We start from the raw sequence: 25,195 nt of genomic DNA, 5'->3' as shown, positions 1-25,195 counted from the left end.
CTGTTATTTATCCAGTCTTTCAGATTTCCATTTAAATATATTTTATAGTTCGTTCTCTCTCCCTTCACCTCGCCCCCCGCCTTTGCAAGTATGAGTTGAATTTGCCTGTATAAGTTGCGATTTGCTAATAAATAAATACACGCTATTTGAAATATAGAAGCAACAGAAGCCTGCAATCCTATAGTCTAGTGCGAATAGTTGATTTTTGCAAACTTTATAAAGTTATCAAATGTAGGAAGGAAATAAGTAAACGGTAGAGGTAAGAGGGTTGGAAGAAAATCTGGAAGTAGTTGTCATACTTTATTTTTTACGTTTGTGTCGAGAGGGTTTGCGCTTAAGGCCTTGATCAAGCGAAGAGGGCTTATCAAGTGGGAGACAGGGCTTTAATTTTGCATATTTTTCTTGTTTTTGGTAACTATGACTGTTGATCTGCTTGCTTGGTTGCACATCTCTTTATTTTTTTAAGGTGGGAAAGATGATTTAAAAGTTCCCTGGCAAATTGAAGACGAAATGTGTTTTAAGTATTCCTTGCTTTTATATATAAGCCCTTTTCTTATGCTAAGAACCTATTGAATTATTGTGATTTGAATTGCGAACTGATTAAAAGTGCTTTCTTAAACTAATAATCCATTAAGCCTCATTCCAATTTGATTTTGAATTGCTGATGGTCAGGCTTAAAAGCTAGCCCCCTCTTATTAAGATACCCAAGTTTGAGCTCGCCTGTATAGAAAATTTTAGCATGATATATATAAACGCCACCAGAGGCAGGTGATCCGACACAGGAAGAATCATCTCAGAGCTTTAAATGGTAAATACTAAAAGGCTTACATCACCTCCCCATGTTAGGCACTGTGTTTTGTGCTACTTGATTGGATGTAACTGCTGGTGCTAATGGCAACTTGGTGTGAAAGATTTGGAACGCAATAAGAAAATTTGATTGAAATGAGCTTGCCAGAACAAGTGCTTTTTAACTACAAGATAGAAATACTTGTATCTGTATGAATTTCTTCCTAAGATGGACATTAAATAGTTCTTTATTTGATAAGACTTTGGCTTGCAAATTAAGCATCCACCTTCATTTGTCCAACAAATTTTAAACATGGCCTTATATTCTAGGTCTTTTTGTTTGCATTCTTTAGGTCAAGCTTTAGGCATGGCAAAAAATTGATGAATAGTCATAATTTTCTCCTGAATTTACTTCAACATCTGGATTGCATCCTTCATAGACTTAAAAGTGTTACATTGGTGGTAGGAACATCTTTTAACAATTCTGATTAGTTATTGTAATATGCTGTGTTTAAGAGTCTGAGTGACCTACTAGAGTCATCAGTGAATATTAATATCATTTCTCTTTCTGAATAGTTTAACATGGTAGACCTGGACTGTTTGGAGAACTTTCTGCCATCCTTAGATTTTATTGGTCGTATCGATAGTTATGAAAGAGAAGAACAATTAGAAGCTTGTATATATTGTGAATGTTTATTAAAAATGTAGTGGAAATGATCCTTTTTGTAGATAGCAGCTCACTACTTCCTGGTATTGTATGCTTTTGATAATATATCATATAAGAAACTTAAATCTTTGCATTTTGATTAGTTGTAGGATGGGTGTGGAGAATTATCATGTTGTAGAGTTAGTTGGTGAAGGTTCATTTGGAAAGGTGTATAAAGGAAGACGGAAGTACACGGGGCAGGTTAGTTACTAGTATATGCAATGGATTATACTCTTTAACTCCAAATTTCTTTTATGTTATCCAAATTATGCTATTTTTAACATTCAAAGCAAACAAGGATTTAGTAGCTGAAGTAACTAATGGTTTCCTGTTTTCAGACTGTTGCAATGAAGTTTATTCTGAAACATGGTAAGAGTGAAAAAGACATCGATAATTTGAGGCAAGAAATTGAGGTAATGCAAGTGGTATTTTAGTTTAAACAAATAGATATTATTGTTTGTTGCGTCCTATTTTGTGTATCTCATTTTGATCTGACCTTCTCACTTGCTACTCAGTTTTAACTTTTAAGTATTCCCCCTTGTCTGTTTCCTGAACTCTTAATTTCATAGCTTCTTGTTGAGAGTTGATGTGTAATTGACATTGTTTTACATTTTTCTTACATGCTGATTCAATGCAATTTGCCAGTGAAACAGACTTTATCTTGGTGTAAAATTGATGTTTGTTACAGATGTATCAAATCTTTTAAACAGCTTGAAATGTATACAAGCTCATCTTTTTGAGAGTTAAGGTGTAATTGACATTGTTTTACATTTTGCTTATATGCTGATTCAATGCAATTTGCTAGTGAAACCTACTTTATCTAGGTGTAAAATTGATGTTTGTTATAGATGTATCAAATCTTTTAAACAGCTTGAAATGTATACACGCTCAAATACATGTCTACATTGCTTTAAATCAGATTCATACCCTTATATGCCACCACCAATGTGTGATTCTTCCCTCTTCACAAATTCAATAGTGTATCAAGGGCATGCCAGTTCCTTGATTTCCATGTGATTGATTTTTACCTCTAGTTGTGGTAAGCCAAGAACTATGCTTGAAATCAACTCAACATATGATTGTAATGTGTTGCTCAAGTGCTAAAATTGAAATCAGCATGAAGGAAATGAATAATCAAACAAATAAGCAGCAAAAAGTACATTACACAACAAGAATGAAAAACCTAATGCATGAAATGCCTTGCCTCCTTATTTCAACTAAAATCAGTAAGTTCAAAAGCCATAGCTCTTCATTGGAGCCAAACATTGTGTATTACATTGATAACTCAACAACGCTTCTCCTTTCTCAGTCTGCTCTGCGACTCACTTAAACAACTTCATCCTATCTCCTACACTTGGGTGAAATACATATGTCGTCCATTGATTCCAATCAAAGTTGCATGGACACGGATACGGATACGGTATTGGATACGGATATGACCATTTTTTAAGACCCCCAATATGGATACAACTGGATACGTCATTCATAAAAAAACACACACCCATATATTTAACACAATTTTCTAAGTTATTCGAGGAGATTTTCATTACTTCAAAAGCAATATAGACACATAATTGCTACATAAATAATGATAAGGTGATTTAACATTTTACAATATGCAAAAACAATAGAGTTGCATGGGAAGATAACCCAAAAAATGGGTCACTCAAATAGAAAAACATTTCATTTGTCTTTCTCATTGGGTGTTGGTTTTGTTTATGCCAATTTGTTTTGAAAAAAAATGCATGAATGAAGTTTTTTAAAATCAAATTTAAGAAGATTTCCATCAAATTTAAAAAAAATCAAAATCACATAGTATCTAGCATGGTTGGAAATCAAGGTTTTTTGGGCACATGTGGGTACAATATTCAATGTGTATCTGGCTGTATTGGATACGTGTTTGTTTTAGATACAGGAATGGATACAAGGATACTCGTGCCTAGGGAGGGGCAAAGGAGTTTCCGGCTAGTCTGATTCCAATTGCTTAATTATATATGAAGAATGCTTTGCAAATGTCCAATGAGCACATATATTTCCAAGTCAGATTGCAAAATGCATCATCTTCTGATTTGGGCTGTTGTTCTTCACCCTTGTTGCATTTGGCATATCTGGAAGCACATATCAATGTCTTAAGCTGAATGTGTCAGTTTCCAGCTTGCCTACTAGTGACATATTCTTCTTTGCTGAATTTAACTCTTTCCCTCTTTTTTGGTCCTGTGGGTCCAAATCGTCCTCAAGGCCTTCTCCATCTTTCTGCTACTCTGTATGTTTTCTTCAAGAATCTCGTTTTATATTCTTGCAAGTCTTCATTCTGTGGAGTGTGGCTTGTGAGATAAACAAAGTTTGCTTAAGTGTCTTTATGGTCATACAAATCATGCTTATGAACTACAAATCAATTCAATTGCTGGCTGATCCATTTATTCCATATTTGTATTTCATATAAATTCTTATCAACTTTTGTATTTTTTCTGGGAGACTCATTTCAGAAAACGGAAAACAGATGCTTGTTATAATTATAAATCTTTATAGATTAGCTGTTTTGGTTTTTGAGTCTTCCATTGTTACTTCAGACCTTACTTTTTTAAGGTTCGCTATGTTTTTTTCTATTCTCTTGGGGACTTTGTATTTTTTATGTTGTAAATGAATGGAAGCTTACTATAGCATGGAAAATGGAACTGTACTCTTACCGCTAACCTAGTATCTATGGTGCTAAATTAAAGATTAAACTAGAAGTTTGTTTTAGTGGATCCATTAGGATATCGACATTTGGTTCCCCACTAAATTAACCTAAAATGGCTGCTTGGCTTCTATTTTAATGGAATATGTTTTGGGATGGTGCAAAGTTTGTCCTTTGAAGCTGTAGAATGGGTACTTGAGCTTGCAATTGCAATGTTGATGCAAATAATTACGAGGATCTATTTAGGATTGGGAAAATGTTGAAAGAACCCATTAAATAAAGGATATCTCAAAAACATGTGCCTTATGTCTAAAGAACTATTTTTGCCACTGGTGAATTCTTCAACAGAGTATTGTAGAGAGCTTCTAACCTCTAGATGTCTCCTTCAAAGCTCAAGATTCATTCTCTTTAGAACATAATCAGATCCTCAAACTGTTCAACAATACACCTTTTGCAAGTGAAGAGTGAGCAAAGCAATGAGCCTTTTGTTCTTATATTTCACTGATTTTAAAAAAAATCCCAGTTAGCAAGAGACAGTCAATAATTAGTAAGAAATGGTAGGTGATTCTTGGGCTGGGAAAAATGTCTCTTCTTTGAGAAGCTTGTGAAAATAGCCAGATCTAAAATGTGACGGAATGGTTTCTAGTTTTGTTTAACATCAGGTGCCCATTTTGTATAGAAATAGCCTCCTGCCTCAATTAATGTAGAAATGACCAATGAAGCAATAGTCTGCAAAAAATCGCGATTATACTCGATTAATCTTGAATGTTGGAGCTAGCTGATTTATTCCCTGAAAAAATCCCGATTCATGAAAAAATCGTTGACTAAGTGTTGACCCAATTTTCAAAGATTTTTTGCATTTAAATCACGTTAAAATCATGTTAAAAACCCCCAAAATGGCAAAAAAGTGAAAAAAATCATTGTAAAAACTTGCAAAACCCTAAAAAAAACGTGTGAAATTATTGAATTGTTTAGAAATAGGGTTGGTCTGAGACAAAATCAGAGTCAATGTGGAATCAACATTGAAAAAGTTTGTTATTTTGTCCATTTTGGGGGGGTTCATCATTCCCCACACTTCACTTGTTCAAACCAACGAGCTCAACGTCCCAACAAAGGTAGAAATCCCACGAGCTCAATGGCCTAGTAGGGGTTTGAACCTTGGTGGCTACCTCACCAATGGAGTTTTTCTACCACAAAACTAAACGTTCAAAGACATATTTAATATATGTAGATATAGATATATGATTTATAATTTATAATTGATATAGTTAATTTTGCTCAAACAAAGACATACAATTCATTATGTGAGCAATATATCTAAAGTGCTCCACGAAAAAAATTTGAATGACAACAGACAAGCTTACAAAGTTGTAATAAAAGAGCCTCCAACACACAATCATTAAAATTTGTCTCTACCTAAAATAGTAGTTGCAAGCTAGGTATTGCCAAAACTAGTGGCTTGCTAATCTTTTACTTCATCTAAACAAATGCCTTTTGTTGAATTCTACCCCATATAAAAGACTTACCAATTGCCATCAGGGAATATAGAGCATTGCAACTATGGAATATGATTTGATAAGCTTTCTCAAATATTGAACTATCCCTAGAAAACTCCTTGCCTCAATCACAATGGAAGTCTTGGATCACTTCAAAATAGCTTCCACTTTTACTAAATTCCTAACGATTGTTGGATCTCTGTCTGATAAATTTTAATCTCAACTACTTCATAGACTTAGCTAATCTTTGATCTCAGACTTAGCCAACTATTTGGTGTATTTGGTGATTGCCCTTTTAAAAACTTAAATGAATATTTGCCTATGTAATCAGCAATATGAATATAAACAACAAAAATCTATTTTCTACAATTCATGGGTTAAACTCCTTGTCTCAATCACAATGAAAGTCTTGGATCACTTCAAAATGGCTTCCACTTTTACTAAATTCCTAACAATAGTTGGATCTCTGTCTGATAAATTTTGATCTTAGCTACTTCATAGACTTAGCTAATACCCCTAGAAAACTCCTTGCCTCAATCACAATGAAAGTCTTGGATCACTTCAAAATGGCTTCCACTTTTACTAAATTCCTAACAATAGTTGGATTTGTTGTCCTCATTTTTGTTTTAAAAAAATGAAGGACCATTACATGAAATTTTTGTCAAAAAATGATTTTTTTCTCTATGGCATGCTTCCTGAGGCATAATTTCGCCTAATCCTTGGACTGGCTTAATCCTCAGTCCATCCTCGAACCACGTTTCGAATTTCATCGCATTTTGTGTTCGTTTGCTATGTCTTTCCTTCAATTTCGGGTTTTTTCTCTCTGATTGCAGGTGGGAAATTTTCCTTGAATTGCAATTTTTTATGTTTTCCTTTGTTTTAGTCTTTGTAGGAAATTTTTGGCTAATTACAAGTGCACTTTATTGAAAAAGAAGTTGTAACTTACCTTTTATTTCCCCCTTGATGCCTTTTGGCTTTTTAAGTTATAATAGGGATTTTTTGGCTAAGTTACAAGTTAATTTTAAATTGCATATTTAATTATAACTTGTAATTCTTTTCTAAAACCCCTATTTTAATGTCTTTTGCTTGTAATAGGGATTTTAAACCCCTATTACATGTGTTAAGTTATTTAAACTTGTTGTAGGAATTTTAATTTCCCTTTACAAGTAATTTGTAACTTGCACATCTCTCTCCAAAACCCGATTTTGCTTAGAAATGAAATAAAGTGGCACTTTAAATTTGCTATTTTGCCCAAAAAACCCGATTTTCTCCATAAAGTGCAAATTGAAGAATTTTAAACTTGTAATTGCATTTCCAAAACCCGATTTTGCCTTGTTGAGGGAAAAAGTGACATTTTAAACTTGCTAGGAATTAAAACTCGATTTTCTCTATTGCATGAAAATTAAACTTGCATTCCTTCTCCAAAAACCCGACCAGCTAAAGGAAGGCGTTTTTGTTGCAAATTGGAAGCATTTTTTGTGGAGATTTGTTGGGAGATGCAAGGCGTTTGGGATTCTTCCCTATTTTTGTGCATTTGCAAGCATCTTTCATGCCATTTGGTGGATTTGTTTGCTGGTTTGAAGGCGTTTTTAACGTTTGTTGATTTGGCTTCTTTCATCTAGGCGTGGAGGGTGAAGTTATTATTTGACCGATTCTTCATGCTTTTGGAAGGCGTTTTGCTGCCCATAGCGTTTTGGTGAAACGTGGCTAGGGTTTTGGAATACGGTTTATTCTCTATTTAAGAGTTCTTCTTCCTTCTTTCAAAGATTGATCATCTTTTGAAGAGGCATTTTCAGTTTGAAGCAAGGTATGATTTCTTTTTTTTTCATGTTTCATTTTCTTGCTTTCTTGTTTTCTTATTTTTCCTTTCTAGTTGTAAATTTGTGTATATATTTATTTTGCCCCAAAAATCGGTTTTGTGAGAGAGATTTTCCTCTGTAAAGCAATTTATGAATTGCATTGTTCTTCCCCATTTTCCCTCTTTACTCTTATGTGGGATTTTAAAGCTCAATTACAAGTTGGATGAAAATCATTGTTCTTCCCTTATGGTTAAAAGAATTTAACCATCTTTTGTTGAAATTCCAAGTTGCAAAGATGAAAAATACCCATCCTTCCAAAATCGGGTTTTTAGAACCGGATTGCATGTCTAAAGTTTTTCCCATTTTCTTGGAAGTGACATTCCCAAAATCTTCCCATTTTTATCCATCCACATCGCTTATATCCGTACTTTTTGTTCACGTCATTTCCTGCAAGTCTAATTCTCATTTTCACTCATTTCTCCATTTTCCATTTTACAAGTATACTTGCATTCGGGTTTTAAAAATCCGATTGCATGTGCATTCTTCCCAACTTGTATACTTGTAAAATTTTCCCCAAGATCTGAAATTGGTCAAAGTCAAGATTCTTAGCATTTCCCATTTATTTCCCATCTTTCTCTCACAAAATCGTGAAGTGCAAGGGTTGGAGTTCTTCCCATTTGAAGAAGGGTTGATTATGATGTTGCCTTAACACTTTTAAGTCTTCATCGCAATATACCAGGTTGTCCTTCAATGTCAAATTTACCATCCTCTCCTATTCCAAAGAAGATGAAGTATAAATATGACAAGTACTAGAATGAAGTTTCACCTTCGCAAGTTTCCTCTCCTTTGGACCGCATAAAAGACACGGAGGTAGGGTATGTGGACATGTCAAAATTTGTCAAGAGAGTGGAGGATCTGCAAGATAGTAATATGCAGCGGCTGTTGGATAGCCACATCCATCACACATCCTCTTTTCCAGTGGCTGCCCTAGAACCTGAATTTGTTCTCGCTTGCGCCCATCGCTTTGACAAGGAGACGAGAACCATTAAAAATGATGATGGTGAAGCAATAATCCGCCTTGATGCAGATACAATTGAGAAAGTCTTTAGAATACCACCAACACCTGTTTATATGGAAATTTCAAAGCATAGTGCAGCCGAGTACTATGTCAAGAGGGAAAAGAATTGCAAATGTCATATTAACAGGTGGATTCATGAGCCACAAGTTGCCTTCTCAAGGCGGGCTAAGTTGTATCGTTGTGACTTTAAGTGGGAAATTGGAGACATCATAACTCTCCTCAGTAGGATGATGAGTCTTGAACACTCCAATGTTTTTGAACCTTGGATGTATCAATTTACCATATGTTCATAAGGCAACCCCATCATATATCATGGGGAGAAATTATCAGCGATGCTTTGTGCGAGCAACTTGCAACAATCCCTAGCACCATGACTTTCTACATGAATTCATACTTAGTGTATTTAGCAGCGTCACTCAGACATTTCCTTGGTCTTTCTACCAAGGGTGACGACTCGCTTATACCTGTATGGGAATATTATGATCAGTTGCCTTTGAGACCCAACAGATTGCATTTCAGAAGAGTTCAAGATGCATTCTTTGGCTACTTCATGTGCCAGTTTGACAAGACTCTAAAGAACAAAAGGGTGTCAGATGAGGCATGGGAAAGAGTGAATGAGTATGGGTGCTTGTTTCTTCAATTCCCGACCTTTACCTATATGAGAGTCGAATGCTATAGTGGGCAGCCATGCATGCTCCCTAGATACTCGGCTGATAAGATCATACTTATGGAGTTGGGAAGACAAATTATGGCTGTGCATGCTCATCAATTTGTCAGACATAAGGTCGGAATGGGGATTTCTACAACAAAGCCATTGAAAATTGGCCGGTATTCTCTTGTCACATCCGTCAAAGCCAAAGCTATGGAGACTGAGATGCAAGAGATTAAACTCAAAAGGTTTAAGTCTAGGGCAGATTTTGATTATCGGGATATGAAGGAAAAATCAAGAAATCCTTCATAGACGTGCATCGTATTGAGGATATCTGGGTAGATCTCCGTATAGAAGTGGAGGTTCTCAAGATGGATTACTGCAGGCTTATTGTTGAGAAGGTTATTGATTTGAACTTGATGGATATTCCACAACGGATGATTGATGATGGGCATGTACTTGATCCTGAATATATTTCATGAAGGGTTGAGGAAGCTCCACTTCCTTTAATCCAATGGTCGCATAAAGAATGCACGTCCATTCTTGAAAGATTTCAGCCTATCTTGGCAAACACCAACACTTGGCTCAAAGGTAATGGTGTTAGACTCATCAAGATCAAGGTTGGGAAAAAAGATGACTCTACGGGGCCTCTTGGACGTAAGTCTAAGATTCAAATTGACAACAAGGAAGGTGCATCGTCTTTTGGCACCAGGATCAAATTGCGGGTTAGTCGGGTAGTAGTGCTTCCTCTCAAAGAGGCGATAGTTCGTGGAAAGGAAAAGTCTCGGTTTCATGTTCATGTGATTGATCTTGATAATCCAGAAGAAGGACAACAATCTGATGATGCTCCTAAGTCTCTAGCTTCGGACTCATCTCATGAGATTCCTTCCTCAGTTTCCATTGAAACGCCTCTTTCTCCTCCTAACATAATAGTGGAAGAGTTTCCTCAGAATGCCGTTCCTATTTCAGCATTTGAGCCGCTTCTTGATCATCAACAAGAGGGTGTGCGGGAAATTCTTGAGGATATTCCCGCATGTATCTAGTTGTCAGAGATTGATACCTCCATTTCTGGCTTTGAAGAATTTATGAGGCAATCTTCATGGCCATTGGTTATTGAGCAAACCATGGTCGCCATCCAAACAGATACTCCTCCCAGGGTGATCGCGGTTGTTCAAACAGAAACTGCTTCTCCTTCACTTTCAACAGCTACTCAAGGAGAACTAGTTGCTTTACCTCCATGGCTTAGTTCTTTTACCCCAAAGAGGAAGAAGCAGGAAATCTCTCCTGATGTCTTTGACTATCAACAACTTAAACAGTCTAGGCTCAAGGTTGCTAAAAAGGCCAAGACAATCTCAAGAGTGATTGTTGATAGCAATAAGATGAAAGTGGCAGAAATTGTTGAGCCCCTTGCGGATAAGCCACGCGAGGAAATGCAAGCTGCTGATTACAGGGTTACAAGGATAGAATTGGGCAAACAAACACATGAAGTGGTCAAACACGATGCCCAACAATCTGTAGCCTCACTAGTGCAACGGTATGACGAACTTCTAGCAAAGAAAGACAAGCTAGAAGAGGAGAATCGACAACTTGTTGCAGCTGTTCATAAAATTACAAAACCTGCTGGTGAAGGGAGTAATCCTACAAGGTCTTCCGGTTCCCAAGAACCGATTCGAGGAGTTGAAAGAGCTGCTCAAAAAGTACAAGCATTGGATTCTTGGGTGGATCAACTGCATGATCTATGTGTGCAAGTGCTGAAAGACATTTTCCGAATGATGTCTAAGTTGGAGGCCACTGAAGAGAAATTAAATCATACCTCCGACACTTTCAAACAAAATCTGGAAAGGTTTGAAGATAGTTTGACAATCTGGCGCACCATGCCCCAACAACAGTTGAGCGTTCTTCAGGAGCATGCCATTATTTCTTCCAGGGTCATGTACTTGGAATTTGAAGAACATCTGGAGAATAAAGCCCTTGTTCTCAAATCCCTCATTGAGGAGGTTGATGATGCAATAAGATTGCGGGGTGAAGTATTTCAAGGTATTGTTTCGCATTGTGAGAAAATTTCTTGCAACATAATGATTCAGAATGGAGAGCTGGTACCAAAAGAAGAAGTTCTTGCAGATCTACAGATGAGGATTCATAATGAATGGAGGAGCGAACAATTCTCAGTTGCTTCAATATAGGCTTTGATGAAACATCAAACCTTTTTGCACGAAATCTAGTCCATCTTGGAGAAGAACAACTCCATGCTTCTTCGATGTCATGATACCATTGTGAAGACCATGGTTGTTGCCAAGAACACCCACGAACGGAATCCCGTTGAGCTACGAATGATCATCCAAAATTTCGAAGGATTCATGTCTTCACATACTGCAGCTTAAGTGTTTTTCAACACTTATGTTCTATTTTTCCAGATTTGCAATCTCTAAGTTGTAATTTTGTTTTGACAAGTTACATGTAAAAACCTTTTGTAAATTGCCAGTCAAGTCTTTACTTGCACTTTTGTAATTACATGTAAGGCAACTACATGTTGAATTCAATTAGGACTGTAGTTGGAATAAGTCATAGTTAGTTATTGAATAAGTCTTGGTGGTTGAGAAAATTTCTCAAGTTAGTTGGGATCCTCCCACCTTTTTCTCATGACTTTTTTTCTATAAATACTTGAGGGGTCTATTGTAATCTTTATCTTTTTGGAAAGCAAGCAAAAACTATGTCAAATTTGCAACAAATAAGTCTTTGAGCTTTTATGTGTAAATTGAAGAATTGAAAGGAATAGAAGAAAATTGCTCAAGCTTTGAGTCTTTGTGCTACATTCTTGTGTTTGTGTTCCATATTACGTTTCTTGCAAATTGATTTGGGGACATACAAACCTAAAGTAGAAGAAGTCTTGATGATACAGGACCTATGATAACCGAGTATGGAGAAGATAATGAGGTCCTATTCTTAGAAACTGATTTGGGGACATACAAACCTAAAGTAGAAGAAGTCTTGATGATACAGGACTTGCAAGAGAGAGGCAACTGGCAAGAGGTGATGGAATCTACAGAAATTATTGTGGAAAGTGGTCAAGGGTCTGACCAAGATGACGATGGAATGTTTGAAAATTTTAGAAAATTTGTCCATAGGAATGTGCAACAGAGTATGCAACTTGGCAACTTAGCATCTGTTCGAGATCTACTCCTCCCCAACTGGTGCAGGATACATAATGCCGTCCATTCAAAATTATCTTGTGCTATGTGCAAGACTGCATTAGAACAAGTATACAAGAGGGTCCCACAGACATTGATTATAGAAGAAATTGAAGATCCAGAAGTCGAGGATTCCTTAGAAGATTAAACTCTATCCACTGTGTCAGAGGAAAGCCAAGAGGTCCAAGAGTCAAAAGATTAAAAGATTCTAATGTGGATGCTAAGGTTTGATGGATCTAAGTCCAAACAAGGATTTGGAGCTGGCTTTGAATTGATCAGTTCATCATGAGAAACCTACCTCGCCGCCCATAGGCTACAATTCCCATGCACCAACAATGTGGCCGAATACGAATCCTTGATTCATGGGTTATTATTAGCCATCAGAAAGAAAGCTAAAGTACTGCAAGTATATGGAGATTCAGAAATAGTAATAAGACAAATCAGAAGGCAGTATGTGTGCCATGACAAAAGGCTGACTAGATACCGGAATCGAGTTTGGGATCTCATTGAAAGTTTTGATGCTTTCAATATTAAGTCCATATATAGACATCAAAATCAGGTGGGTAATTCTCTTGCATAGGCCGCTAGCTCTTTGGTACCATTAGCTATGGAAGGATTGAAGAAGTTCACAGTGGAGCTGACCCTAGTATCTTCAGTCCCAGACAACATCACCAACTTTCAGGTTTTTGAAGACAACAAACATATATTGGATTTCTTGACCAACACAGATGACTTCTTAGCCCAAATCATTGATGAAGAGGAAGTGGAAGGAGCAGAATTGGATGCAGAAGGAGTCTTTAATCTAAAACAAACACTATTCCAAAAGGAATGGTGGAGTTAGAAAGAATCTTTGATCCTGACAAACTGAGGGAAGTGAAAAGCCATAGCATGGAAGGAAATACATGTGACACAATCAATGTTGGTGATGACAGACAATTTAAAAATGTATTCATTGGGAAGACCTGTACTTCACAAGAGAGAAATGGTATCTTGAAAAATGTGAGAGCTTTCCCAGATGTCATTGCTTCGAGCTATGAAGATCTCAAAACTTATGATGTTGCAATCATCACTCATACAATCCCTTTGAAACCAGGAAGCAAGCCTTTCAGACAAAGACAAAGATTGGTCAATCCTTTATTGGAACTGTTAATATATCAAGAGGTCAAGAAATTGCTCTTAGCTAAAATCATCTTTCCAGTAAGACATTCGACGTGGGTCGCCAACCTGGTTCCTGTAAGGAAAAAGAATGGAGAGATCAGACTGTGTGTCGACTTCAGGAATCTCAACTGAGCTTCAAAGAAGGATAATTATCCACTACCATCACTAGACGAAGTGTTACAAATTGTTAACGGATCGCAAATGATGTCATTTCTAGATGGATATTCAAGTTATAATCAAGTCTTGGTAGAACCTGAAGATCGATTGAAAACTGCTTTCACGACTAAATGGGGAACATTTGCATATAAAAGAATGCCTTTTGGACTCATCAATGCCGGGGCCACCTTTCAAAGAGCCATGGACATTGCTTTCAGGGACTTGATAGGGAAATGCATCATCATATATATGGACGATATCACAGTATTCTCTAGGAAAAGGGAAGATCATGTGGAGGATTTAAGAAAAGTCTTCCAAAGGTGTAGAAGATATGGTGTTTCCTTTAATCCTAAAAAATGCATATTTGGAGTGACAGAAGGGAAGCTGTTAGGACATGTTATATCAGAGAAGGGTATTTCCATTGATCCTGATAGAGTAAAAGCTATATCAACCATCAACTTGCCAGCCAGTAAGAAAGAACATAAATCATTCTTTGGCAAAATCAACTTTGTTCGAAAATTTATCACAGGGTTTGCCGAGATAGTCCGACCATTGAATGAGATGTTGAAGAAGGACGCCAAAGTAGAATGGACGACACGGCCAAGAGAGCATTCGAGGAGATAAAGTCAGCAATTGCAGAAGCTCCAGTATTGATCATTCTTGACTACATGAAGCCCTTCTATCTATATTCATTTGCCTCTGAATATACTTGTGCAGCTATCCTCACTCAAAGGAGTGAAGAGAGAGACGAGAACCCGATTGCATTCATGAGCACCCCGTTGAAGGATGCAGAACTCAGATACCATAATATTGAAGAACAGGCCTATGCATTGGTCAAAGCCATCAAAAAGTTTAGACATTACCTCTTGAGGGCCAAAGTTCATGCAATTGTCCTGGATGCAGCAGTAAAAACCCTCCTTATGCAAAATGAACTAGGTGAGAGAAGAGGCAAGTGGGTCGCCATTATTCAAGAATTTGATATTGAAATCCAACCTATGAAACTTGTTCGAGGGCAGACTCTAGCTCAAACACTGGCAGTTGACGGGCCTGGGTTAGTCCAACAAGTATATGAATTGGATGATGTCACCCCAGATGAATGGTACAAGGGAATTGTGACCTACCTGCTCAACCAGAAGTGCCCTGCTCATATGACACCTACTCAAAAGAGAGCACTCAGGTTAAAGTGTCAGCATTATATGCTTCAAGGATCCGTCCTGTATCGCATAAATCATGAAGGAGTATATCTAAGATGTGTTGGCAAGGAGGAAGCCAAACAAATAATTGAACACTTTCACTTGAAATTCAGTATAGGGCATGGTGCTAACCTGGCCACAACTCATCAAATTCTGAGAGCAGGATATTATTGGCCCACACTATTCAAGGATACATTTGATCATGTCAAGACTTGTCACACTTGCCAATTCGCTGCCTTCAGAGAAAAGAATCCGGCCATGCCACTTAATCCAGTGATCGAAGCAAGACCATTCGCAAAATGGGGAATGGATTTTATTGGTGTCATCAACCCGTCATCCTCGGTGCAACACAGGTATATCATCACTGCAACTGACTATTGTACCAGATGGTCGGAGGCTCAAGCTCTTAAGGTATGCACTACTGAGGCCGTGATTAAATTCCTTCAGGAAAACATTATTACGAGGTTTGGTTGTCCTTATGCGTTGGTTTGCGATAATGGCTCAGCTTTCACATCATTGAGGTTTTCAAATTGGGCTTTTGAGTATGGTATAACCCTTAAATTTTCATCTAATTATTACCCTCAATGTAATGGGTTAGTTGAGTCGACAAACAAAAACCTACTCAGTGTAATCAAGAAATTGCTGGAGAGAAGTCCAAGAGAATGGCATACCCAACTAAGATTTGCTCTTTGGGCAGATCGGATCAGGACCAAGACTTCGTTAGGGATTTCACCTTACTTCCTAGTTTATGGTCAAGACCCAGTATTCCCTATGCAACTTAGGATCCCAACCTTAAGGTTTATCCAAGGGTACATGGAGGACATCGACGTTGTGTAAGCTCTATTAACACAATTGCTGAATCTTGAAGAAAAGAGAGATCAAGCCTTGGAAAATTTTGCAAAACATCAGGGAGTTGTCAAGAGATGGTTTGATAGACAGGCTAGAATCAAGGCATTTTGGATCTCAGATCTTGTCTTATACTGGGATAAAGCACATGAAAAGAAGGGAGAGCACGATAAATCTGACAGACTATGGAAGGGCCCTTATCAAATCTTTGAGATTCTAGGGGAGAATGCATTCAAGTTCAAGACCTTAACTGGGGAAGATGTCCCATTACCTGTCAATGGGAGGTATCTCAAGCATTATTTCCAGTCCTAAAGTTCAGGAGGTCTGCCTTTGTATATAGCTAGTTTAGGTTCTTTTGAGTTCGGTTTGTTTGGGTTGGTGTGTGTGTGTTTTGGGTTTTCCTTAGTCTTTGTTTTGTGTCTTAGTTTAGGTGGTTTTTGCGTCTTAGTTAGGTTGGTCTGCTTGTTTTGAGGGGTATCCATTTGAAAAGGGCGATGATTTTTTGTTATGAAGCACTCTGGCATCCCGTTGGATTGTTCGTTTCATTTGCCTAATCGTGAAGTCTTTTAGGAACACGAAGAAATCTTTCTTGATGGAATCTTGAGTCAAGCTGTGTTTTTAATGAAGTAAGATTGGCTTATTGGAGTGAGATATTAGTGTCCTTCAGTTATTATATCTTTTCACACTTATAATCTCCGAGTCATTATGGTTTTCAGGCTAAGCTATGATTGGTGAAAAATCTAAAATCTGGCTTCAGTGCCACCGCAATCCTCAAACCCTAGTAAGTTTCTCTGCTTACGAGCCAAAGGAATTGACGAAATCAATGAAAAAAAGCAATATCAAAAAAAATAAAAAATGAAAATCAAGAAAAAGATGAAATAAAAGGAAATACCAAAATTGGCTGATGGGAATATACGGATAACTCCATCGGGGCTATGGATGCCCGACTGGCAATGGAGCAATGTTCTTGAGCTTGCGGCGATAACCTCGTCGGGACTATGGACGTTTGACTGGCAACGAGGCTCTATCTAGGATGCTTTTGAGGTTCAGATAAACTACGTAGCTAATCACAAGGGAACCTAGAGAAAATGATTGTCTTGTCGAGGGGAATTAACTCATTGCACACACATGGATAACTGTGGACTTGATACTCTATCTCAATATGAAGGTCTCTTCTTGTAAATGCTGTTTAACTCCTTGATTTATTGAGGGAAATTCTCTGAGTGGTCTTTAAAGATGGATTGATTCTCAAATGTTCATGAACATTCTTAGTGGTGTCGCCAGATGTTGTGACCATTTCACACATCGCCCCATTAGAATGGGGACCCCCTCTTTTTCTTAGGGTTTTGTTTTCCCTTAGTTAGGTTTTCTCTCTGCTTGCTAGGTTTGGAGTGAGTGAGTGGTCGCCTGGGCTTGGTAGATTAGGGTTTCTCTCTGAGAGCTCGTCTTAGGGTTTCTTTCAAGCTGAGTCTAGCTTGGTTTTGGGAGGTCATTAGTTGTCTGCCTCGAACCCTAGGTTTGCCTTAGTGGAGCTTTTCTTTTCAAGGGAATGAGGATGGATAGATTGAGTGAAGAGATGGTAGGTCTCAGGTCAGGGTAGGTCTGGAATGATGGTTTTCCTGTCAGACTCTTGTTTTTCCTCCAGGTCCGAGTCGTTTAAGCAGAGTCAGTGGTCTAGGAGAGATGGAAGTGGCAATTTCAAAAGTGGATGAGCAAATGCACTTGATGATGATTGAGGGAGTTTTGAAAGGATATCTAAGGTTTGAAGTATCAACATAATGGAAGTTAGCTTGGAAGAGAAAATTAACTCCTGACCCTTCCAAAGGGTCCAGAGCGAAATCCTCGCCTGACCCCCAATTTTGGCCTAAGGCATGCAAAATGAAGTTTTTTGAGTCAAGTAGACGGCAAGTGGACATGATGGTACTCTGGAGAGATGAAGTTGATCAAGTCTGGAGTGAGAAGGAGTGGAATTGAGTGTGAAATCAACCTAAAATAGAGATTTTGCTCCTCACCCTTCCAAAGGGTCCAGAGCGAAATCTACCCTTTTTCCACTTTGCTCAAGGATTTGATCAGGATTGTAGACTTTTGGGGCATAGATGAGAGAGTTGGATGCACGTTTGCCTTAGGGAGTGACTTGAGGTGGAGGAAGAGAAAGATTGTAGACCAAATGAAGATTTTCGCTCCTGACCCTTCCAAAGGGTCCAAAGCGAAATCTTCCATTTTTGCCTTCCTTTGACCTTGAAACCTAGTTTGACCTTGCCTAGACCCAGTTGGATGGAGATTTGTCTTGATTGCGATGAAAGGAAGTTGAATTGACCAAGTTTGTATGAGAATGAGTTGAAAGGAAGATGAAGATCAACTTGGGAAGTAATTTTCGCTCCTGACCCTTCCAAAGGGTCCAGAGTGAAAATCCTTATAGCTCTTGTTTTCTTCCTTGTTTTGGCTAGGTGTTGGCATGATGGAGGACAAATTGGTATGTTCTTGCCTTGAGAGGGAGTGGGATGCTTCGGAAGATCAAGATTTTAGCCTAAAAGAGAATTTCGCTCCTGACTTTTCCAAAGGGTCCATAGCGAAATTCACTATAAACCTCATTTGCTACCTTGTTTGAGCTTGAAACCTTGTTCCTTAGGTGGAAAATGATCTATGTTTGCCTCCAGAGAAGATTGAAGTTTGAAAAATGAGCAATCAAAGCCAAAATCAAGATTTTCGCCCCTGACCCTTCTGTAATATCCCACTAATTTTTTTTTTTTTTTTTTTTAGGCCAATAGCAATTCATCCACAACAATTACCCGTTAAGGTTAGAGTAATAAGCAAAACAACTAAAGGGAACCCTTACACCTTTTGTTCACCGAGAGCCCAGACTGGGAGGGTGAGAGCATACGGTGTTTCGGGGATCGTCAGCATCAATAAACAAACTGAACATTACAACTGCATGGGCGGCAAGCCATCCCCTTCTGCTTATCCAGCAGGATAGAAACTAAATTTCTTGGCGGTAAACCGACCAAGGGAAAGATTACAAGAAATAGAAGTTCAATCACTCTACCGCGTATTTCAGCGGGAGGACATTACATTAACAATCACTCTACCGCATATTTCAGCGGGAGGACCAAAACATTGAACTTCATCACTCGACCACTTATTCAGCGGGAGGACATTACATTAAAACATCACTCTACCGCATATTTCAGCGGGAGGACTATTTATCAAAGAAAACTGAATTACAAAACTGAGAAGGCGGCAAGCCAGCCTCTTCCACTTATGCAGTGGGAATTACAAAATAAAGCAGATAGAATGGGATGCTCAGTACTACTGAAACAATCCTTACAATATGGAGATGAGATGAGAAGATTAACTGCAGAATTCTACACAATACTGTAATTTTTTGTTACATTGCTCTGCAGGCTGAAAGTACAGTTCCAGCAGCCCATGAAAACATGAAAATACTCATAACTCACTCAATTTTTACCCGAATTGACTCAAATCAAGCCCAATCCCACCATACATCCAATACAATGACAACCAATCACAGCCACACCCCAAACAACCCTCTTTTTATTTTGCACGCATCCCAATGCAACCCAAAAAACCCATGCCTAGACAAGGAATTTCGATTTTGCATAATTAAATCAATACTCAAACAAATGTGCTAAAAACTTACAAACTTATTTGCCAGTGCTGGGAAGGAAGATAGGAATAATACCCATAACTATCAGACGCTCCAGTAGAGAGATGTGAGCAAAAATGTGTTTCAGCCACAGGCAAAACCAGCAAGTCCAGAATCGTTGCAACACCAAGATGTCTATGGCAAAGCTCTGAAAGCGATAGGAGAATACAAGGCACAGCTAGGTACTGTATTTCAAGTACGAAACCGGGTAGCACTAGGGAGACGCACTCCGAAGCCTCAAGTTCTGTCGCCAATCTGGCAGCATAACATTATAGATTTTCAAGATGGTCCAAATGGGAACCCAAGCCTCATATTTATAACTTCATTCTTCAAAACCAAATGACATCCCTCCAAATTCCACGCTTGCATTTGAATTTCATTCCACTTTCATGTGGACCCAAGAGGAGCGCCCAACTCCCTAAGTCAAAAGTCACGCCCAAGAGAGGGGAGGACCCACGTTGGACACTTAGGCACAAAATGGCGATGTAAAGTGAGATAATATCCCTTTTAAAAAACATTTCACATCCCATAAAATAATTGAATTTCGCCCAAACTTAGGATTAAACAGGCATTAATCCCAAATTTAATAAACCAGCAGCCAATAAATAGATTAATTAAATATTAACCTTAGGAAAGGAAATAATATTTAATTATGTTGCAAATATCTCCCGCACTGATTATTATCACCTCCAAGATGAAACTGAACCCAGACGACCACAAACTGCTGCAGAATTCAAACCCCTGACTACTGCCAAAAATAGAAATGTGCCACCCAGCCACTTACTAAAAATAGTAAGTCAAGAATTAATGCTCAGAAAAATATGATCATCGCGTCCAGAGGCAAAGCAAGGAGTGTTCGGTCAGACAATGGCACCAGAACGGTCATCCCCTGACTTACTAAAAATAGTAAGTCCTCGTTTCATCGATGCTAGACCCTGATTACTCATTCCACCTAGCCTACGGGTCTCCGGAATAGGCTAATGGACCTTTGAAAGAACATCAGTGAGAAGGGGACATTACAGTCCGCCCTCCCCAAAATTGCTTGTCCTCAAGCAACTGTAAGGCTGGATGCAATAGAATCTCCTCATTCTCCCACGTAGCATCCTCTACTGGTAGATTCTTCCATTTGATCAAGTATTCCCTGATCACTCTTCTCCTCAAAGTTCGCTCCCTGAATTCAAGGACAGCTTCTGGAACCAAAACCAACTCTCCCTCCTCATCAAGTGGAGGTAGCTCAGCTGAAGCAACTACATTATGTCCCAAAGCCTTCTTAAGGCGAGACACATGAAACACATTATGGATCCTGCTGCTTGCCGGTAATTCCAACTCATAAGCCACTTCTCCAACCCTTCTACTGACTCTGAAAGGCCCATAGAATCGAGGTTTCAATTTCTCAACCCCACTCTTCTTGAGAGTAGACTGCCTGTAAGGCTGGAGCCTCAAATAAACCATGTCGCCCACCTCAAAGGTGCGCTGAATACGCTGCTGATCAGCATACAACTTCTGCTGATTCTGTGCATGTTGTAGATTGTCCCTTAAGATTCTCAGAATATCCTGACTTTGCTGTATCATATCTTTCGCCTGAGGGGTTCTGCTATCACCAAATACGAAGTCTGCGAAGCTAGGAGCTTCATAACCATATAGTGCCATGAATGGTGACATCCGGATGGACATGTGATAGGAAGAATTGTAACAATACTCCCCTAGGTGAAGCCACCTCACCCAAGTATTCTGCTGTTCCGAGACATAGTTTCTGAGATAACCTTCCACCCACTTATTTACTATCTCGGTTTGTCCATCAGTTTGGGGGTGATAACTGGTGCTTGGAGTGAGCACAGTCCCACACAATTTGAAAATTTCCTGCCAAAAGGCACTTAGGAACTTGCTGTCCCTATCACTCACAATGTTCTTCGGTAAACCATGCAGTCTGAATACCTCTCGGAAGAACACTTCAGCAACTTGTGCTGCTGTAAAAGAGCTGGTAATGGCGAAGAAATGAGAAAACTTTGTAAGTCTGTCCACCACTACATAAATACTATCTTTTCCTTGAGCTCGAGGCAACCTGTTGACGTGTATTTTGTACACAATCATACACAGAATAAAATACCCAAGGGTACCTTATCCTCTCTTGAATAAAATCTCTAACTGCTGAAGATATCGCAAGAAGGATCAGTTAAGGTGACTTCAATGTTCTTTTAAGTAGGGTCTCTACGTGTGGATAAGCACCAGTGGTCGTTGTGATTGCTGTGTTATCAAGGGGCCTTACGTTTCCGAAGTAGAATTTCCTAAACTAAACGAATTCTCAAAAAAGATCAAAAGAGTAGGGCTTGCAAGAGATCTATTCTAATCTAACCCTAAGAATGACTCAATGTGGACGAGACTTGGCAAGATTCTACCAACTTCAATATTGCCATAAAATAACAACTCAATTGAAATTGATGCGATCTTCTAAGGTAACAAATGATTTTTCAATTCATCAAGGATCATAGACACTACCACAAAGGCACATATCCAAGATACAACAATGATTGAAGGTTTAAGTGATTCAAGTTTATCCAGTTGACCAGGCAAGGCATTCCTACAATCAGCAAGAAGCTAGTGGTTTGGAGAGTGAATCTCACCGACGATCAAGTCCAACACTTTATCCTTCAAACTAAAATACTACTTTGATTGAGAATGATTCAAGAAAGTGAACAACCATGAAGATAACCATAAGAATTGCAATAAAACACCATAACTTCAATATTCTATTGATCTCAAAGCCATCATGAACAACAATTGTTTGAAATTCCTTCCTCAAAGCTCAATCTTGCTACAAATCAAATTGCTAATCTCTAATATCTCTCTAATTCTCTAATTTCTCCTTAATCTCTAATTTTCTAGTTACAAAATGAAAAGAAATGAGGGTATATATAGCATCCTCAATTACAATGAACGGTCTAGATCAAAAAGAAGATCAATGGCCAAGATTATGACACCTAAACCCTAATTAGGGTTTATTACAAATAGCCCCCTTTTTACTGAACAATATTAAATGCATAGCCAAATATTAAATTTGGCACAAAAATCTAGGAGACATAGACCAATGACAATTAAGGTGCCACATCATCTATAACAACCTCTCATCTAGAATCTTATTCCCTTTCCAATGCTCCTTCTTAGCATATGCAATGAATCTAGACACGATTCCCTCGATCTCAGCAATTGGAATCTCGGGAAGATTCTTCATTCGTTCCTCCAAGTGGATGACCTGATCGAAAGCCTTGAGGAGAGCTAGACGACTGGTGGATGCTCCTGTCCCTCTCCAAGGGACTAGAGCGAAGTTATCAAAATTCATTATTTTTTGCCTTATTTTAGCAAATTGCACTAGATGCCAAGTTCGCCAAAAAACTTCGAAATATTTTTAAAAATTCTAATTAAATTGGCATTTAATATCGCATAGCATTTGATAATTAATTTTGAGCCTTGGAAAATCGTTTTTTTTTATTAATTGAGGCATTTCGAAATTAATTATTATTAATTTAAAATTTAAAAGAAGAGCGCTTGAGGTATCATTTTTTATTGCTTAATTAAGTTGGCCTCTTCCTTTTTAGTTTTATTTATTTTTTTTGGCCTATTTTCATCAAGTCGGCCTATGGGGAGGTGAAATGGTGAGCACTCCATATATTTGGGGTGTGTTTTTCATTATTCAAATCATTCACTCATTGTTTCAAGTGCGATTTGGAGAAGCAAGGAAGGAGGTGCGAAATCTAGCTTGTGTGGAGTGAATTTCTACCAAGTGTGGAGGCTAAGGAAGGCGAAATTCATCTTGAAGGCTATTGGAGAGGCGTATTTCTTGCTAGATTGGAGGACAAATTCCAGATGTTTTGAAGGTGTTGAAGGCTAGAGGTGGTGGAGTTGATGCTTGTGAAGACTAAAGGGGGCGCATTTTGCTAAAGGGAGTCTTGATCTACATTTTGCCTAGCGAATTCTCCTATTGTTGCATCATTTTTTTTAGAATTAATTCCCAAGTGGAGGTATGGCGTAATCACCTTGGTACCATTTTTTGAAGATTTAAATTTTGCTTTGAAAATCCTGAATTAGGAAATGATAACTCAAGATTTATCATGAAGTTTCCTAATTAAAATCTTGAATCTTCCTTCTAAAGTTTAATTTTTAGATTTCAAGATATATTACTAATTTTGAAATGTTGTGTAGGTATCAAGATGGCGACTCCAAGCTCGAAAGATCTACAAGTCGGAAGACTCTCCTCAAGGAAAATCAAGCCAGAACAAGGACGATCAAGCAAGGACAAGGGCGACCTCCTCCAGCCTAGCATCGACAAGGACGGCCTTCTTTGGACTAAAGTCATCAAGGGCGACTTCTCCAATCCAGTATTCCAAGGCGAGGTACAACAATCATCCTGCACATCAAGGACACAAGAAGTTAGAACAAGGGTTCGTTGAAGAAGCAGATAGGTTCAGATGAATTAATTAAAGCTAGCTTCTCAACAACATCAAGTTGAATATCTACCAAGTTACAAGTGTCAGACGAGGTGGCATCCTAGTCATCACTTCTCCAATCAGTGTGGTCCACCTTAGCATTTCCAGATTCAATGTACCTAACTCATGGAAGGTGGCACAAACTTCGATGTACCTACCCCAGCTATCCATTGGTGGAATTTTCTAGAGAGGACATGTGTCCAAGGAATACAATTCTATCATTGGTCAAACATTAAATGTTATGTAATGGTTGTAACAAACCCTAATTAGGGTTTTCATTGTTGAATCTTGGCCATTGATCTCGAATTGATCTAAGCCATCGAATTGTATTGAGGGCACTATATAAGCCCTGACATTTCATTTTGTAAAGGCAATAGTTAGAATATAGTTGGTAGCAGTTAGAAGACAGATAGAGAGTAGTTAGAAGGTGATTAGCTAGTTGATAGAATAGCAATTAGAGTAGAGTAGAGAGAGAAGGCAAAGATTGTTGCCAAGATGTTGTTGTAAAAGACTTGTAACTTCATTGAAGAAATGGTGAAATTTATGGGTCGATTCGACAATTTGCATGGTCTTTATACTTCTCATATTTGATTTCATGTTATTAGATGAGTGGAAGAAATGTGCTTGATTGATGGTGAAATTCGTATATCCAGACTACTAGCAGTTTGTTGATTGCAGACTTGCCTTGTGTAGTCAACTGGAATCATTCAGCTTAAGCTTAACTTCAGTTGTCGCTTCTTCATTGATATGCATCAACCTGATGGTGTCTATGCCTGTAGTGATGATTTGAACATCATAAAGCTTTCCTTCGAAGATCGCACTAACCTTGTGGAGATGGTCCTGTGATGTCAAAACAAGACTTAGTTAGAATTTCATCAAAGATCATTCATTGCTCTTACATTCTTAGTGTTAGGATTAGATCCTTTCCTCGCCCTCATCTTTTTTCCTTTTTTCAAGTCAAAGCTAGTAAGATCCTGTGTTCCAGCAATATTCAAAGCAGATCAGACATCCAATCATCAAATGTAAGTCCCCTTGTGATTCCAGCAAATCACATCATACCACAGAGAGCTTATCCACACGTAGAGACCCTACATCAAAGAACCTTGGAGTCATCCTGATTGATCCTTTTTCGCGACATCTTCAGCAATCAGAGGCTTTATTCAAGAGAGGATAAGGTACCCTTGGGTATTTTATTCTGTGTTAGGCAGTGTACAAAATACACGTCAACAGTGAGGTGGATTCAAGTTGAAATAATGGAGGAATAAGCTCAAAACGGGAAATTCGCTCCTGACCCTTCCAAAGGGTCCAGGGCGAAAAC

General features: G+C 38.3%; 1 protein-coding gene across 2 annotated transcripts in view; it reads left to right on the top strand.

Annotated features, from left to right (window-relative positions):
- The window catches only part of LOC131041805 (serine/threonine-protein kinase TIO), a 114,222-nt gene that overhangs the window by 330 nt on the left and 88,697 nt on the right, over nt 1-25,195 (top strand). Inside the window, exons 2-3 of one of the 2 annotated variants that reach the window (XM_057975020.2) lie at nt 1,603-1,693; nt 1,831-1,905. In XM_057975020.2, the coding sequence (XP_057831003.2) occupies nt 1,604-1,693; nt 1,831-1,905 (165 nt within the window). In that variant the 5' untranslated portion in view covers nt 1,603. Of the gene's footprint in view, nt 1-1,596; nt 1,694-1,830; nt 1,906-25,195 lie in introns of both variants that reach the window. The other variant, XM_057975019.2, reaches the window with a different exon arrangement.

The sequence above is a fragment of the Cryptomeria japonica genome, chromosome 7 (assembly GCF_030272615.1).
Source record: "Cryptomeria japonica chromosome 7, Sugi_1.0, whole genome shotgun sequence".
In the NCBI taxonomy this organism is placed as follows: Eukaryota; Viridiplantae; Streptophyta; class Pinopsida; order Cupressales; family Cupressaceae; genus Cryptomeria; species Cryptomeria japonica.
Note: the sequence above shows the minus strand (reverse complement) of the source record. Positions and strands in the feature narration are given on the sequence as shown.